Raw genomic sequence first — 15,786 nt, forward strand, 5'->3', positions numbered from 1 at the left:
GGGTATCCTGTGGTCGATTGCATAATGCAAATGATTTAGCCATCGTGCTCGCTGTGCAATTAAGTTTGAAGGTTGCCCATAGTTTTTAGACCCCACCCCACTGGCCACGCTGCTGCTGATGATGATGCCATGTTAAAAGGTGGCTTTTGAAAAGTGCAAAAGTGCAAAAACTAAACTAAAAAAAAGGTGAAGGTGGAAAAAATACCCTACACCCCAAGGCAGCAGCAACAAATCGAAATGAGGCGCCGGCAGCTGTGTTTTCCAACTTAAATTGATAGTTGCCGGCACTAACGAAGGCAAACGTCAAAGGCCACACCACAAATGGAAATGGAATTTTTAAGTTATGCCAAGGCAACTGGGCCAAATGAAGAGGGGAATGGCTAGTGGATGCAGAATGCAGGATGCTGGATGGTGATAGTGAGCCAGCTACGAAATTGTGGCAAGTGCCTTAATTGAGATTAAAACATTATAACTTGACTTGTTTTACTTTTGCTAAATCATTTCAAACAGCTAAACACGCTTAATGAGAAAAGTTACGCTCGTGCCAAGTTGGCGGCCATTATGCATATGCATACATGTGTGTGCGAGCATGTGAATGTGAAGGAGCGTGTGTGTGGGTGAGGGGGCGTGTCGTAGGTGTGGTATGGGCGTGGCCCATAAAGCATCGGGCACTCGAAAGGCAGCTGCAGCTGCTGATGATGCTGCCGCTGACATCCAAAGGCACTTGTGGGCGCACTGGGCGCTGCAGGAGATGGGGGCGTGGCCGACCGACCAAAGTGCACTCGTGTCGTCCACTTGAGCGTTATTGGAATGTAAATGTATGCATATTAAGGCGGTGGGCAGGAAGTCAACGCCAAGTCGCGTCGTCAAAACTTCAAAAGTCATTCAGCAAGGCAAAGCAACAGCCACGCCTACCGCCCCTATGCATCACACTCGGAAAAAAATAGTGGAGCTTTTAACTTTGATAATTGGTTTCTGATTTAGGACAGCTATAGCTTGATAAAAGTATTTAAAACAAATTTTAAGGCACTCTTAATAAATATTTTATTAAGATTATTTATTTATTTATATATAAATATTATATTATTTTTTTAAATAATATTTTGCTATGATTTATGTTAGAAAAATTCCCTGGTCCTAGATTTTTCTCTGTGCAGTACTTTACACATGTCAACGGGGACAACAGCAAAAAAAAGTAAATATATAGAAATGTAAAAAGGGGGAAATAAACAGGAAAGCCATCATGTTAAATGTAATTAAATTTTTAATTTAGAGACAGCGCTCGCTTCGCTGGCAATCTTCAATTAAAAACACAATTACCAGGCCGCTCTCTCAACGGGTTGAGGGTCATCCTTTAAAAAGGGGAAGGGGCAGTCCTTTGCAGAGCGGGAACGGGAATAGGATATGCCAAGTGCTCTAAAGTTTTGCGGCTTATTCATTGTCCGCCACAACAATAAAATCGCCAGCAAGCCTCTGTCCCTGTTCCTTTCTCCGTTGCTGTCTCCCTTTCTCTGCCATCGGCGTGTGGACACACTTTTCCTCGGCACTCACCCGCCTTTCCAGCCGCGGAGATCCCAGAAATTTGCGCCCCAAAAACTTTTTGCACACTGTCAACACGGAAGGAATTATTCCGCATTAAGTTTGCGGTAATGGCAGCGTCAGTCGTACTCCAACACACACACACACTCGAAAGCAGTGTCCTTTTGGCTTTTGCCTGAGTGTCCTGGCTGCTGGCGCGCTTGCTTTTAACATTGTTAATAACCCGACACGCCTCGCATTTATGCACAGCAATGTGCGCTTAAAATTAATGCACTTGCCTCTGGGAAATTTCAGCGGCGGCCGAAAAGGGAAAACTGGCGACAGAAGTGACCAAAAAAGTTGGCCGTTGTCTATGGTCTACGATTTGAATGTACTCCCAAGGGTTTCCCCTTTTTGTGGGCTTCTTTAGGCAGTTGTTAATTAGATGCACTAGACAGGAGAAGGAGGCGAAGAATTAAGTGTGCAAAGGGCAAGGGCTAATTTTCTATGGCTGATTCAGACAAGTTTTTAAGGTCTTAATGGGCTACATTGTAAGATACAAGGTAGTGTTTTTTGTTGCAAAAAGGCCATGCGGAATCAGTTTCTTTTTGTACGTTTTTTAAAATTACGTTAATATTTAGAATTATGATGATAATTTAGTTCGATTTATTTACGAAATTTGATATTCATTTTACTTAATTTGTATCATTCTTTCAACCACATTGAACTTTAATCCGTGTACCTTATGAAATCTCCCTTTCTGAGGACTCACTTCAATTTCCATTAGCCACTCAGGCTAGTCACATGCAGGCATTTTTCCCAAGCCATTTTCCCCCAGCCATTTTTCCGCTGTTGTTGTTTACGCCATTGCGGCGGCCTTGGCTAGAAATTGTTGTGTGACAAATGGCAACAAATAAACATAATAAATAAAAATGCGAAATGCATTCGTGAAGTGTGCACACCCAGCTCCCCGGAATCGCAGAGTGTAACTAGCTGCGTCCGTCCTGCAGTCCTTCCATCCAACGGCCGCCAAATGGCATTGGTTAGAGGGTCGGTCGGTTGGGGATTGGGGGTTTGCGGGTGCTTTAGTGGGGGTGGGGCATTCACTTGGGCGTGCTGTTGTCTGCCTGGGCCAACAATGAGCACAATAAAAAGCCATGCATTTTCCAAACACCAAAAATTGTTCATAGCAACTGCTCTGGCAGCAGAAGAAGAATAACAACCGCACCGGAAACATCTCATTCACTAAATTTGTGGTCGGTTTTTGCCCAGCGTTAGGCAGTCGAAGTTGTGAAATGCCAACGGCAACTGGAAAATTCGCAGAAGTGGGTGGCATGGCCGGGGGAAAATTGGTTGGAGAAAGAGGAGCCGTTAGTTACAACAATGCTCCAGGCAACGGAAATTCGGCATGACATAATACGTGCACATGGGAGTGTGTGAGCTCGTGAGTGTGAGTGTATGTGTCGGGGAATAGGAGTAAAGGAGTGTGTGTGTGTGTGCGGTTGTGTGGCCGCGACTTGAGTTGATACAGCAATAATTCATAAAGTGTTGCATGCAAACGAGGATGCTGCAGCTGAGCTCCGGCTCACACAGATACTCCGCATCCTCGCGTGCGCGTGTGTTAGTGTGCCGCATGCGACAGCGTTGGCAAAATTAAAATTGCTGCACAACAAACAGCGGAAACTCAGCGAGGAGCCAGCAGTCGCAGGAGGAAGAAAACGGAAAATGGCTGTGGGAAAGTGCTGGGAAAATGGAATGGAATGGGATGGTAGCGAAGAGTAGAGTAGAGAAAAGTGAGTCAGGCAGGGCACTGCAATGAAATTCATTGTATTCTTACAACTCGACGACTCTGGCAGCTCAGCTCAGCTCAGCCGGGCCGAGAGCTTTTTTGCCGTAAAGTTATTATTTCATAAAGCCAGAATTATTGAAACAATACTTTACTCTCACACATGGGTTGAAGGGGTGTGCGTGTGTGTTGGCTGGGAAAACTCCTGTGTGTGTTTGGCATGCAAAATTACGCTTTAGTGGCGTCATTTCATTTCTTTCTTCCTTTTTCTCATGCCAGAAAGTTGCAGCTGTGGCTGCTAAAGCAATATAAAATATAAATAGAAATTAAAAGCCAACAAATAAATAAAAAGGGGGAAACGGCGTGGGCCGAGTTGGTACAGAAAAAAAAACTTTTCACGACAAACGCAACTTGAGTTGAGTTTTCCCTGCCTCACATTTCGCTACTCTTTTTTTCTGTTCTTGTTTTCTCTGCCCGGAGGAGCAGTTACGAAATGGCCACAGTTTCATGCGAGCAAACTAAAAGGATGAATGTGTGTGCGGGTGTGTGTGTGTCATTCCTCAAAATGGCAGACATTTGCGTTTGTTTGGCGCGCTTCCTGGCGCTGCCACTTCCGCTTCCGCCGCAAAGAGCCACCGAGAGGACCAACAAATAAAGTCACATGCAATTAAATAAATATGACAGACGTAGCAGTCCGCCGCAGAACAACAAGAAAAATCCCCACCGCACGAAGCAGTTGAATAAATAAAGCGGGTCAGGAACAACTTTTCCGTATATGCTTGATTACATAATTAGTGTCATTTAATTAGAGGGGGTCGCAATCGCCTCAGGCCCAGTGAAAGCGGCGCAACTCAACCTGTTTGTGTGCACAGCTAAATTGAAAATATTATTCAAATGGGATACTTCAACATTTAAAACAATTATTTGCTTTCACAACATTGTGTACATTTCTCTTTGCTACACAGCAATGTGTAATATAACTTATACTATATAGATGATAAATCTTACATATTATAACATAAAAAAATAGTTATACTTTTGGTTTACTATTGTTTATTAAAAACATGGCATGACCAGTCGCTACTTCATAAGTCCCTAGCCCCCATAAGTCATGGAAGCCATAATGCATCTCTAGCCCAGTGCACATTATTCATGGATCCAGGCACACCCCCCTTTGCATATAGAGAACCTTATCAATACGATTCGCATTTGTTTTCATTTTACGATTGCGTAACGAGATCAGCGTCGCCACTAAAACCACAGCTCGCCAGGGGCCACGAAGCAGCCATTCCATGGCCAATATGCCAATTGGCAACCGCCGCAGAGCACAGGGAATCCGAGAAGGGGTTCGAAAAGGGCGGGTAACGGGGTAAATACCAGAAGGTTGTAGGTGCCTGGCGGCCCTTATCGACGGCGTTATCTGCGAATGAACTGGCACAACTAGCTGGAAAGAAAACAACAAACTAAATAGGAAAAGCCAGGCCAAGCCGAGCAATGCGCCAAAGTGTTGAAACAATCGTAAAAAGCTGTTGTTTGCCGCGGGGCACTAGAAAGGATAAAGGATGGGGCATGGTGTATTGTGTTGTGGGTGGATGCTCCTCTATGCTGCTGCGAGTATATGCCAATAGCAATGGGACCCACCGACCGACCAACAACGGCAGCCATGCCGGGATTAGTACAGATGCAAATGAACAAAGCGATGGCAACGTTCGCGCTCTGGCTTTGGTGGCATATGCAAAACTCGAATGCGAATGGGTTGTACTCGTTGCTGGCTGAACTTAAATACAAAAGGCCAGGACTGCGATAAAAGGACCTCACTCACACACACCCACATACGCACACACGCTCGCACACTCATCCAGGCTGGTAGGTAATCGCGAGTGGTTCGCTGCTGAAGTGGATTTTGAGTAGGATATTGCACAACTGTTTGCCAAGTGGCAAGCGCTTGCTGGCAATTAACAGAATATGCTAAACTGCGACAACGAGTGCGATTCAAAAACCAAGTGGTCTCGAAGCTGGAATACCCTGTCAATGGATCTCCAAAGGGTGGTTTCCCTTTGCCAGCTAGCTCTTAGGGTTCGGCATACCCAAACCAATCGAAATTTCGCTTCTGGTACTCACTCATGCTCTGCTGATTACCAACAAATGCGTTGCCTGCGCTTTTCATGCCATCTGATGTGGGTTTTTCGGGAATGGCGATCGGAAAGAGGAATCTGTGCAAAGATGGAGTTTAATTCGTTTTGGATATTGACAGTGACAGAGACGCATTTCCATTGCAATCTCACTGGGAAACAAGACATTATTGAAGGTTCCCAAGTCAGTCAAATCAAGTCTAGTGCAGAAGTCAATTAAAGCGTATCGTTATCACTTCGAAAAGTATTTTATACCTTTTAGTGCACCGTGCTTTAAGTCCCTATTCCATTTGCCCACTTTCAGCTCGCCAACTCGGATGCCACGTCGGTGACGTTGAAGGGTGTCACCCGGGAGCTGAGCGGCAGCTATCAGTGCGAGGTCTCCGAGGACGCACCGCTCTTCCACACCGAGATTCGATCGGCCCACATGCAGGTGATTGAGCTGCCCAAAGACGATCCGGTGATGCAGGTGGACAAGAAGGTGATTGGCGTGAACGACAACTTCAAGGCTGTGTGCACGGTGGGACCTTCGTATCCACCGGCCAACATCACCTGGAGCATCAACGGAAACCAGGTGAGTTGCAGGACACTCAAGCACATTCGAGACAAGAACTAGAACACACGCGAGACAATTACACCTTTCCAAACTCGAGATATTTCCATTTACTTTACGTTATTATGGTATTAAGAAATGAATAGCTATAGAATATCCAGACAACTTAAAAGCATTTGCATCGTCCTCGACTGCAAAAAGCAAGTATACTGACATTCCCCACTCATCTCTTGCAGATCCGCAGGACGCCGCTGCAGCGCATCTCGCAGGACACCTACGAGGGCTCCACCACGTACTCCTCGCTGGACATCTACCCCAACAGCCAGGCGCTGCAGGGCTTCTTCGAGACGAAGTACCAGCACAGCGTGAACCTGCAGTGCGTGGTGACCATCCGGCACATGTACCACAAGGTCGTGGCGCAGCGGATCGGGCTGAATGCGGCGCCGCCGACGACCATATCGCCAAATCTGCTGGGACTCGAGGGATCCAAGCGGTATGCCAACGGAGATCCGGACAACTCGGCGCTGACAGGCGCCTCGCAGCGCTGCTGCATTTGCTGTGGAGCCTTTGGCGCTGTTTCGCTGGCGATTTTCACACTGGCCATGGCGCATCTGTGACCGCAGCGGACCGCTTAAATCCGCGATGGAAAACGCAAATGCAGCCGGACAAGTCACCTCCAAGGATGAAACAACAGCGCAAGCTGTGTAATTAAAAAATAACAAAACAGAACGAGTGCTTGATAGCAAAAAAAACAGCAAAGGATATGCAAAAATCAAAAGGAAAAAACAAAGAAAAAAACCTATAATGGGTTTGGGAGTGGGGGAAAGTGTTGGCGACAGCGACCCTGGATTGTCAACGCCTAGTAGCATGTCCTTGTATTTTATATTTTTTTTTTATTTGCCTCATTCGCCAAACAAACAAAAAAAACTGGGTCGCAGTCCATAAGTTCAAAGCGAAGGAATATTTTCAATGCATTAATTAATTTGCGATGGCTACATACAAAATTCTGATAATAACAATACATTAAACATAAGTCAGCCGGGGCTGAATTTCCACACAAGCTCGGGCATAGATCGAAAAGAAGGTTAAAATAATAATAGTAAAAGTAAATATATAGCATAAATTTAATACGTAACACACGTAATTGCATGTTGTGGATGAAGGCGTGGTGTTTAACTCTTCGAAAAAAAAAAACTACAAAACTGCCTGCAGACAACACAGAGTATAGAAAAAAGAAACGAATCCATAAATTTAAATAAATTAACACATGCACTTGCAACCAACACTTGCAAACAAATTACATAACAAAAGAAAACAACAATTAATAAGCATAAGCGACACACATTTAACTACTAAGTACACCCTACCCTCCAACTACCGCAGCCTAGGCACATAAGTTATGTAAATAATTACTGTAAAGAACTAAAGAAAAAACAGTAAATAATAAATAAATAAATACGAAACCCTCACATGGGCAAACATTAATTAAAGCTAGAGCGAAATGTGTGGAGAAAAAGTTAAATACAAAACTAATTAAGTCCTTATGAAAAATCTATGAAATCGGAACAGTCAAAATGGATATTGGCCAAATTCAGTTTAATTGGATTTGTTTTCATTTCAATTGTGGCTTATTTGCGGTATCATTTTGTCCATTTTCTGTTGAATGTTTTATTTCCGTCGAACGGTTTGTTTTGGCAGCATAAGATGGACTTTGTTTTAGACTAAATTTACATAAATAAATGCAGCGTATATATTTATCGAGTAATGGTTGCCATGGAGAAGAACTTTAGTGGGTATATGTCAGTTGAAAGATGTTAAGAGTGCATTCTGCGGAACGCACTGAAGGTAAATCCAAACTCCTTGGCCAAAGGACTATTTTTAGATGTTGATGCGCAGCGCAAACTCACAAAAATTCAGGTTACGTTTGATTCTGAATCGTGTTCTGCATAATCGTATTTCTCAGCTAAGAAACGAAAATTTTGGAAATATTTCCAATTACTGAGTAAGCCCAAAAAGCAAAATAATGTAAATCAAAAGAGAAGAGAAACCGATATTATTTTAGCGAGTTGTGGCAGATCGAAGTAACTGACACCCAAACTAAACTTAACTAAACTGAAATGCAAACTAATAACAAAATGTAAAATCAAACTTAAATACAGGAAAACGAGAAAATAACAAAAGCCGATGAGAGTCGAGCAAACGAGTCAACGGGAGGAAATTATATATTAAATATGCATAATTATGAATAATTTAATGCGAGTTAAGCAAAGGCAAAAAGGTCAAACGAAATCAAACCACACAAAAACCAACAAAGTGCACGCCGATGTGGGCGTGGAATTTAGCTCAAAATTAAATGCGATAAAGGCAAGAATTATATGACGAAATAAATAAATAATACAAAATGTACAAACGGTGTTTTATTGCCATTTACGGGTTTAAGCTTTGAACACTGTTTGTATCGCCTAGCACTTTAGGTGCGCATAATTAAGGCAGTGATCCCCTTATTAGGACACACACACACTTTCGCATAGGGGGACCGTTCAAGGATGCCCATGACGAAGTTGGTCCTTGTTTCTCGCGTTCACCAACAACAGCTGCACTTACATGCAACACCAGTTACCCACTGAAGCTGATACCGCTGATGACACAGCCGGGGAGTGCTAAACACACACACACACACACAAGGGAGGAACAGGAGCCAGGGATCAGGGTCCTGGGAACAGGAGCAGGAGCAGGACCAGGCCATCGCCAGCGTCTCATGTTTTGTAAATTAAGCAAACAAATTAAGTGCACTTGGCACCCGGCTTGCTCACACACTCTCCCTACACGCCGTGTAAGCACATTGTGATTGTAACAAAAGCACATATATCAAAACACGTATGGTGGGCACGCATCCCCTGGCGCTCGTCCTTGAGCAAAGCTGCCGCTCAAGGACACCGGTCGCCCACCCCCAGCACACCGTTAGTTTGTCTTAATTAGTTGCAGCAACAGCAACAGGAGCGACAGCGCCACAAACCGTGGCACGATGCAAAGGCCACAGAATGGCAAAGCCATCGCGACCCAGCTCGTATTATTTACAAGCCATTGGCTGCAGCCAAGACCCAACCACAATTTCAACTTTGCACCACCAACCTAGGAGCTCCCTCCTCTAACACACCGCTTTCTCAACCCTTTGCGCCATAATTGTGCAGTCATCGTGCTGTTTAAAGTTTTACACGTAACCATATTGCCAAGGAGCTCGTCGCGCACACACGGCGTATGCGTAACGCAAAATGAGTAGGCAAAATGCCCAGCCATTACACATACGTATGGATACTATACGTGCCGGGGGAAAACTCGGGTCTCAAGATGCTCGAGACCTCTTCAATCGTCTTCAATTCTGCTGACACAGCTACTAAGTAAATATGTGGCTTATTCTGCTGAGTAAATCAACTATAATTACACTCGACTACAGGGTGAACTTCGCAGAAGAAAGGTAAAACTTATGAAGGGTAATGCAACTCACTTAAGTGAATGTAATGGTATGCAGAAACCCATTTATATCATTTTATAAATTGTCTCTGGCTATTATTATTTATATTAACTAAGAGATAGAAGGTTTTGATCTGAAAAATACTTGTATCTTGTTTGGCAGTATAACAACTTCATACGATTACATTTTAAATAATTTGTGGCATTGAAAGACCATTCATCACTGACAGCTCACTCTGTAAAGTTTTTAAACCCTGCTGAAATGTGTTTCCGATTAGAATGGCAGCACTATATGGCTGATTCTAATCCCAGTCGCTATGCGGCTAAGCCAATACTAATGCAAATGCCCCATTTTAATTAAATGCGTATCGGGCAACAAATAATGCAAATGGGATACTGGAATACTGGGATACTATGCTGGAATACAGCAATGCCAACCCGCTTGCCAGAAACATCAGCAAAATGAGTTGCATATTTTGAAGCACGATCTATCGCTCCCTTCGAGTGGAGCTCCCAAATGCCAGGACAATGTTTCACAGCCTCCGCCACTTTTGGGGGCGTGGCAGAGCCGAATGATTTGGTTTATGGTCGCTGCATGCATTTAACAACACAAAACGTCGGAAGCAAACACAGTGGCCATTGGCGAAACAGCCAGCTGACTGGCTGGCATTCCGAACGCAAAAACATTGTTAAAATACAGCAACATTTTTGGATTTATAGCGCGCTAATCGCGGCCAAACAGCAAACGGCAGTGGGTGACTTAGCTGAGTGGGGTGGCACTACCATTGGGCGGGGGTCTGGCATTCCAAATTGTAATGGAAATTGAAATGCAAATGCACGGCATGACATTTACGAGTGCTTCTGCAGCAGCGGCAACATCGGACAAGAGCCAGGACAGGCCCTGCCAAAAACTCCACAATAAAATGTTGCAACTAAATACACGGGGAGAATAACAAAATATGGGTTTCTAAATTAGTTCAAAACTCACTGGACCAAACGAAATTATATGGTTTAATGATTTCCCAGCTTTGGTTAGTTAATGGCAACTTTTCCCACTAAAATATGGCCCTTTTTCTTGATAATAAGCCGTTTTAGGATAAGAGTTGTCATGGGTATAAGTGGTTCCATAAATGGGCAGTTTTTCTCTCGGTGTACTACTACGGCGCCCGTTAGCGAAATCGACGTGCACTTGGCAGGCCAGGCGGCTTACTTGGCCGGCATTGTGTTTTCATTTCGCAAATGCAAAACAAGACACTGCCGGCCACGCCCTCAAATCGAGACAGCCTATAGATTTATGGCCATGCAATTAGCGAAAGAAACAGATTTTCGCCGAGAATACAATATATATTCATGGCTTAGTCGTGATGGCCGCAGAGATGCGGACGGGGCTCCGGCACAAACGCTTTATGGCATCATCTTCGGGAAAAGAAGGCACCCGAAAACTGGTGATGAGCATCTTTTATGACAACCATCCGACGCCTTGGACATGCAGCTGACGGGAACGTGATGAATGCAGCTCTCGGAGGCGACATTGCATCATAAATTCAGCCAGTGACGTTTAGCAGCATCCCCGGATGGCTGAGATGCAGTGGCAGAAGGTGAAGGCGATGGCTGTGCCATAATGCCGAAGCTACGTGCATTCCATTTGGCTTTGATTCGGGGCCATTGATCAAATCAAGGAGCTTCGAGCAATAAATTTCTGGATTCAAAACTAGCAAATAAACAGTTATTATGGCCTGTGCCGACTGCTGGAACATTAAAAGGTGGAGTGGATCTACCGCCGAGGGGGTCAATTCCGAGCCAATCGTTTAAGCAAATTGACTTTGCTCGTCTTGTCAGCCGTTGTTTGGCTTGAAAATTTGTTAATTTTGCGTTGAATTAAGATAAAATCTGCTTACACTGGCTTATGAAACCAAACATCCACTCAAACCCATGCCAAAACGAAGAAGCTCCAACCCCAAATGAACCCTTTTATTTCGGGCTAACTCTTTTGTTGCTGGCGGAGCCGTACTCCACTCCCCCTGATTGTTTTCAGATTCCGGGAACAACAAGAGCAACTCGGCAACAGTTTATTATTTTTGCTCATCAGTGGAGGCTTCTTTAACTTCCATTCCACGCCACTCCCACTCGAAATGATGTTGTAGGCACTTTTTTGGGCTGCCAGAGAAACCCTTTCTGCAGCAACAATTTGTAGCGCAGAGATTAAAACTTTTAATTTGCTTTTAATTAATTAAGTTGAAAATCACAGCTGAAAGTCACTGGATTCCTCACTCCCAGCTCTCGTTTACACGCTGCACGCTTCACCAGTTGGCAAAGAGTAACGCCCAGAAGCCCGAAATTGTTTTACATGCCGCCTTCGAACCCTTGTCGTTGATGTTCGTAAATGAAAGTTGTATTTTTATAGGTGTTTAACTTGCTGGGCAAACTCGTTTACCTGGCGTTTAGTTTGCTATCATTAAAGTTGTCCAACTTAAAGCGTGTTTTGTGCTATTTTTGAGGCTCTCGAAAGTAAGTTTTCAGCCCAGCCATCGCAGCACATACTTGTGCGCAGTTACTATCGAGGCGACTTGGCTGGAAACATTCATCAAAGTAAAAGTGGAAAAGTTCCTCCTCTGCCGGAGTGGCCATATGCAATTCAATTTGCATGGTGCGCCCCGAATCAGATACAGAAGCAGAAACCAGTTAGATGCCTGGATAATGGCCAAATAAAGCAAATTTTCAGCCGAGAGAGAGAGTTTTTGGTTTTAGCCGTAAAGCTAATTGAAAACTTTAGTCGATCATAGCGGCAACCCAAACCGGAAATAGCCTGCTTTCTGCTGAGCATCAAAATATTCCCTGTCCTGACATGTTCAACATTTCCACTGACTTTTCTTTTGTGCCGCACTTTTCGCCATTCATGTGGAAGTCAAGGTGACTTCTGATGCCACCTGATACACGCAGCTGCAGCTTTTGGCCCAAAAAAGAAGGCTACACGCTTGTTACAGCACTCAATGCACTCGATGTCCGCTGCCTTTCCCACTTTTTCAGCCGTTCTCTTGCCTTCTGCCACATATCTTTGGCGGAAAGGAGCAAGTCGACTTCTGCACTATGGATACATGGAGGAAAACTATTTGTATCGCGTGCAAAATTGGCTTGTAATTATCGAGTATTTAGGAATTATATATATCCTTTTGGACACAAATCATAAACCCTTTTGGATAGCTCATGAGGAAAGTATCCTGCAAACCTGTTTCATTGTGATTTAAGGTTTTTTAGCAAAATATCAACAAGAACTATGTGAGACTGCACTGGGGAACCGATAATGCTTTGTCATTTTTTGCCGTGCATATATTTTTCGGTTTCCTCACGTGCCTTGCCGCTCCTTTGTGTGCGCAACGTGACGGAAATTAGCGTGGCTTCGTCTGTGTGTGTGTGACTATGACTATGTGACTACGTCCCATATTTATTTTGCCACTCTGCTGTAGTTATGAATGTACAGATACAGATACAGACACATGCATCTTTAGCTTCCCGAAAATTCTCACTGGCATTTTCATTCTTTTTATTTAATTTTTTCTCGTTGGCTCTGGCAACTGTGATTGATGTGTGCACATACCAAGGGGTGTTTGGGTACCATGGGGGGTTGCTTTCCCCGCAACCCCTTCAACGGCCGCAAACAAACATTTTACGTTTGAGTACGCGCCACTTTTGGTTCGGCGCTCCATTCTGCTTTACTTCGCCAGAACACGAATTTGCGCATATTTGCTTTATATACAAACACTCGAACACACACACTCACACCCATACACACACACACAGAGAGACAGGAGCCAAGGCAACGCTCACATGCGCACACTTCAATCTTTTATCATAATTTCGATGCTGCACGCCTCATAAATTTGTTTGCTGAAAACATTTTCACTTCATTTATTAGAAAAAACAGACGGCCCACCCACCATTCAAGCACCCACTCTTTTCATGCCATTGGGGAAATGCATTTCCACCAACTGCTAACCATCTCGGTTTTTTTTCGTTGTATTTTTTTGTATTTTCTCGCCCCACACCCGAAGCCATTTGCATATGAAATTGCAGCTGACTGTTTTCCATCTTGGTCAATTATTTGGGCAAGGCAGCCAGTGTTCGGCCTTTTATGCGTTAATTGCTTGAAAATTGAAACATGAAATTAAATGAAAACAGCCTTCGACGCTCCAGTGTCCCCGGCATATAACTCATACGCCGCGTGCGCCACAAAATGGCAGGCAGACAGATAGACGGACAGACCGCCTACAGACCGCCGCGCGACCGCTGTCCGCCACATGCAGGTAATTAATAAAAGTTCAGCCCTTGCCTTGTCCAGCCCCCAAACCACATTAAGTGTCCAAATGCACTGTAACAAATATTTTCTAAAGAATAAGGTGTTCAATAAATATTTTTAAGTGAAGTTTTTTTAAGTAATCAATATGTAAGAATATAGTTACAATCGAACTACTAAGGCAAGACTAATATTCTGTGTATAAGTGAGGTAGACCTTATTTCTTTCGCTGTATGAGAGTGTGAGCGACAATCAAGAGACATTTCTCAACGAGTCCTGGCAAGGAGGAGCCAGGAAAACGTTCGGGAATTATAAAATGCCAGTTGGACCAGGATGCGACGTTGGGCCGGTTGACAAGTGACAAATAAATGCGCTTTCAATGTGTTGGTTGTCCGCCTCTCCCGTCCTGCCCACCGTATCCTTTTCCCCCTGTCCGCCCCTTAACCACTCCATACTAGCCATGCTGGCTGACAACTGCAGCAAAAACAGGAGCGAGCCTACGTTGCTACGTCCGTTAAATATTGCAATATTTTTGCCTGCCTCCTTCTCGAACGCTGGAAATTATGAAAAATTCACCCTGACATCGTGCCGCGTGTGTGGGCGTTCGTTTGCCCGGCTTTTGTATAATTTCGTGTGTTTTTATGCCGCAATATTGCTTGCATATTTTAATGAAACAGCCACATGACGGCTGCCGCGCGCATTGCTGGCCAGGACACGCCACACCACCCGCCCCCCAAAATCGAAAATTCTTGAGAAAATGCCGCTGGCAGCCGTGACTGACAGCCCCCCGGAGCATTTACGCACCTGACTCCTGGTTCACCCACTCACAAACAACAGTCATAACATATTGACGTGTTTAACTGTGCGAATGGTGCCAGTATTTCAGGCCATATATACATAAAAAGGTACCTGCGTATAGGAGAGTTCATGCCAAATAAAATTTGTCCTCAATTAACGAGAAAGCTGTGTCCATTTAAGGGTCACCAAGTCTGCAGTGACCCTGGCTTTCGATCAAATCATTTTCTAAGAGTAAGATTATGGTGAAGGTGCGACAGCCTTTGGATCACCAGACAGAGAACAAAGCCGAGATCGTTGGATTGCATTCGTGGCACATCCGTTGTCCGATGCTCGTTCAAAATTGTATCAAAGCAATTGGTTGCTCGAATCCTCACCAGCAGCAGCGTACTTCTTCATGTAGCTCTAACTTTATTTATGAGTCAATGACGTCGCCTGCAACTTCCTGTGACGTGACAATTTCCCCGAGCACTTGGCACAAGGCGTCCTTGCGAGAACGAGAGGCGCCAAATGAAAACACGTGACGCCCGAGCAATTGGTGGGCAACAAAGCTCTAGCTTTGAGTTATGGCCAAACGCAATGGTGCACACAAACAATGGAGGCAGTAGGAGGAGCTTGGGATCCACTCCCAAACACCCGGACACCCAGCTACGCGGACACCGGAAGGCAACCACTGGCCACGTTTGCATTTCAATTGACTTTCCGTGAGCTTCGCTCTCCACCACATCCACGTCCACGTCCTTGTCGTCTTCGTAGTCCTTCGTCCGCCGCAGCTCTGCATTTTTCACGATAAAATCATAAATCAGCGCTGAATCAGGTAAATAAAAATAATGCTCGAACTCTGTATGCAAATTGAACCGAGAGTCGGAGCAACGGAGACTTATTCGCTGAGATTTGCCTGTGCAAAAATATGATAAAACTTGAGCCAGTCAAAAAACTTTGCTACTCTGGCCAAAAACTTGACTTTGCTTATGCGAATGAGGTGGCTGGGTGGTGGCTAAAATGTTGAATAATATTGTTGAAGACAACGCTACATTTTTCTCAAAACTTTTCCATTTTCAGAAGGATTTTAACAGACGTAAATGGAACTGACTCAGCAATCAGACTATGTTAATTAGCCTGCGCACTAAAGGGCATTCCAAATGATTCAGAACGAGGGTAACCAAGCCAAGTGGTCACACAAGTCGTTGCAAAACTTGGGTTCAATGAATTCGCGGGAAAGAAAACGACGAACCAATCA

At 44.4% G+C, this 15,786-nt stretch overlaps 1 protein-coding gene and 1 long non-coding RNA gene across 4 annotated transcripts in view; one reads left to right on the forward strand and one right to left on the reverse strand.

Moving 5' to 3' along the window:
* The window catches only part of LOC6729926, a 64,914-nt gene extending 56,519 nt beyond the window's left edge, over positions 1-8,395 (forward strand). For both annotated transcript variants that reach the window (XM_016177699.3, XM_016177698.3), the window contains exons 6-7: positions 5,741-6,010; positions 6,226-8,395. In XM_016177699.3, the coding sequence (XP_016036685.1) occupies positions 5,741-6,010; positions 6,226-6,606 (651 nt within the window). In that variant the 3' untranslated portion in view covers positions 6,607-8,395. The remainder of the gene's footprint in view (positions 1-5,740; positions 6,011-6,225) is intronic.
* The window catches only part of LOC123327293, a 100,758-nt gene that overhangs the window by 76,928 nt on the left and 8,044 nt on the right, over positions 1-15,786 (reverse strand). The window contains exon 3 of one of the 2 annotated variants that reach the window (XR_006541935.1): positions 11,715-12,150. The exons of the other annotated variant lie outside the window; for it this stretch is intronic. This is a non-coding gene — a long non-coding RNA (uncharacterized LOC123327293). Of the gene's footprint in view, positions 1-11,714; positions 12,151-15,786 lie in introns of those variants that run through there. 2 annotated transcript variants of the gene reach the window in all.

This window comes from Drosophila simulans, chromosome 3R (assembly GCF_016746395.2).
Source record: "Drosophila simulans strain w501 chromosome 3R, Prin_Dsim_3.1, whole genome shotgun sequence".
NCBI lineage: Eukaryota > Metazoa > Arthropoda > Insecta > Diptera > Drosophilidae > Drosophila > Drosophila simulans.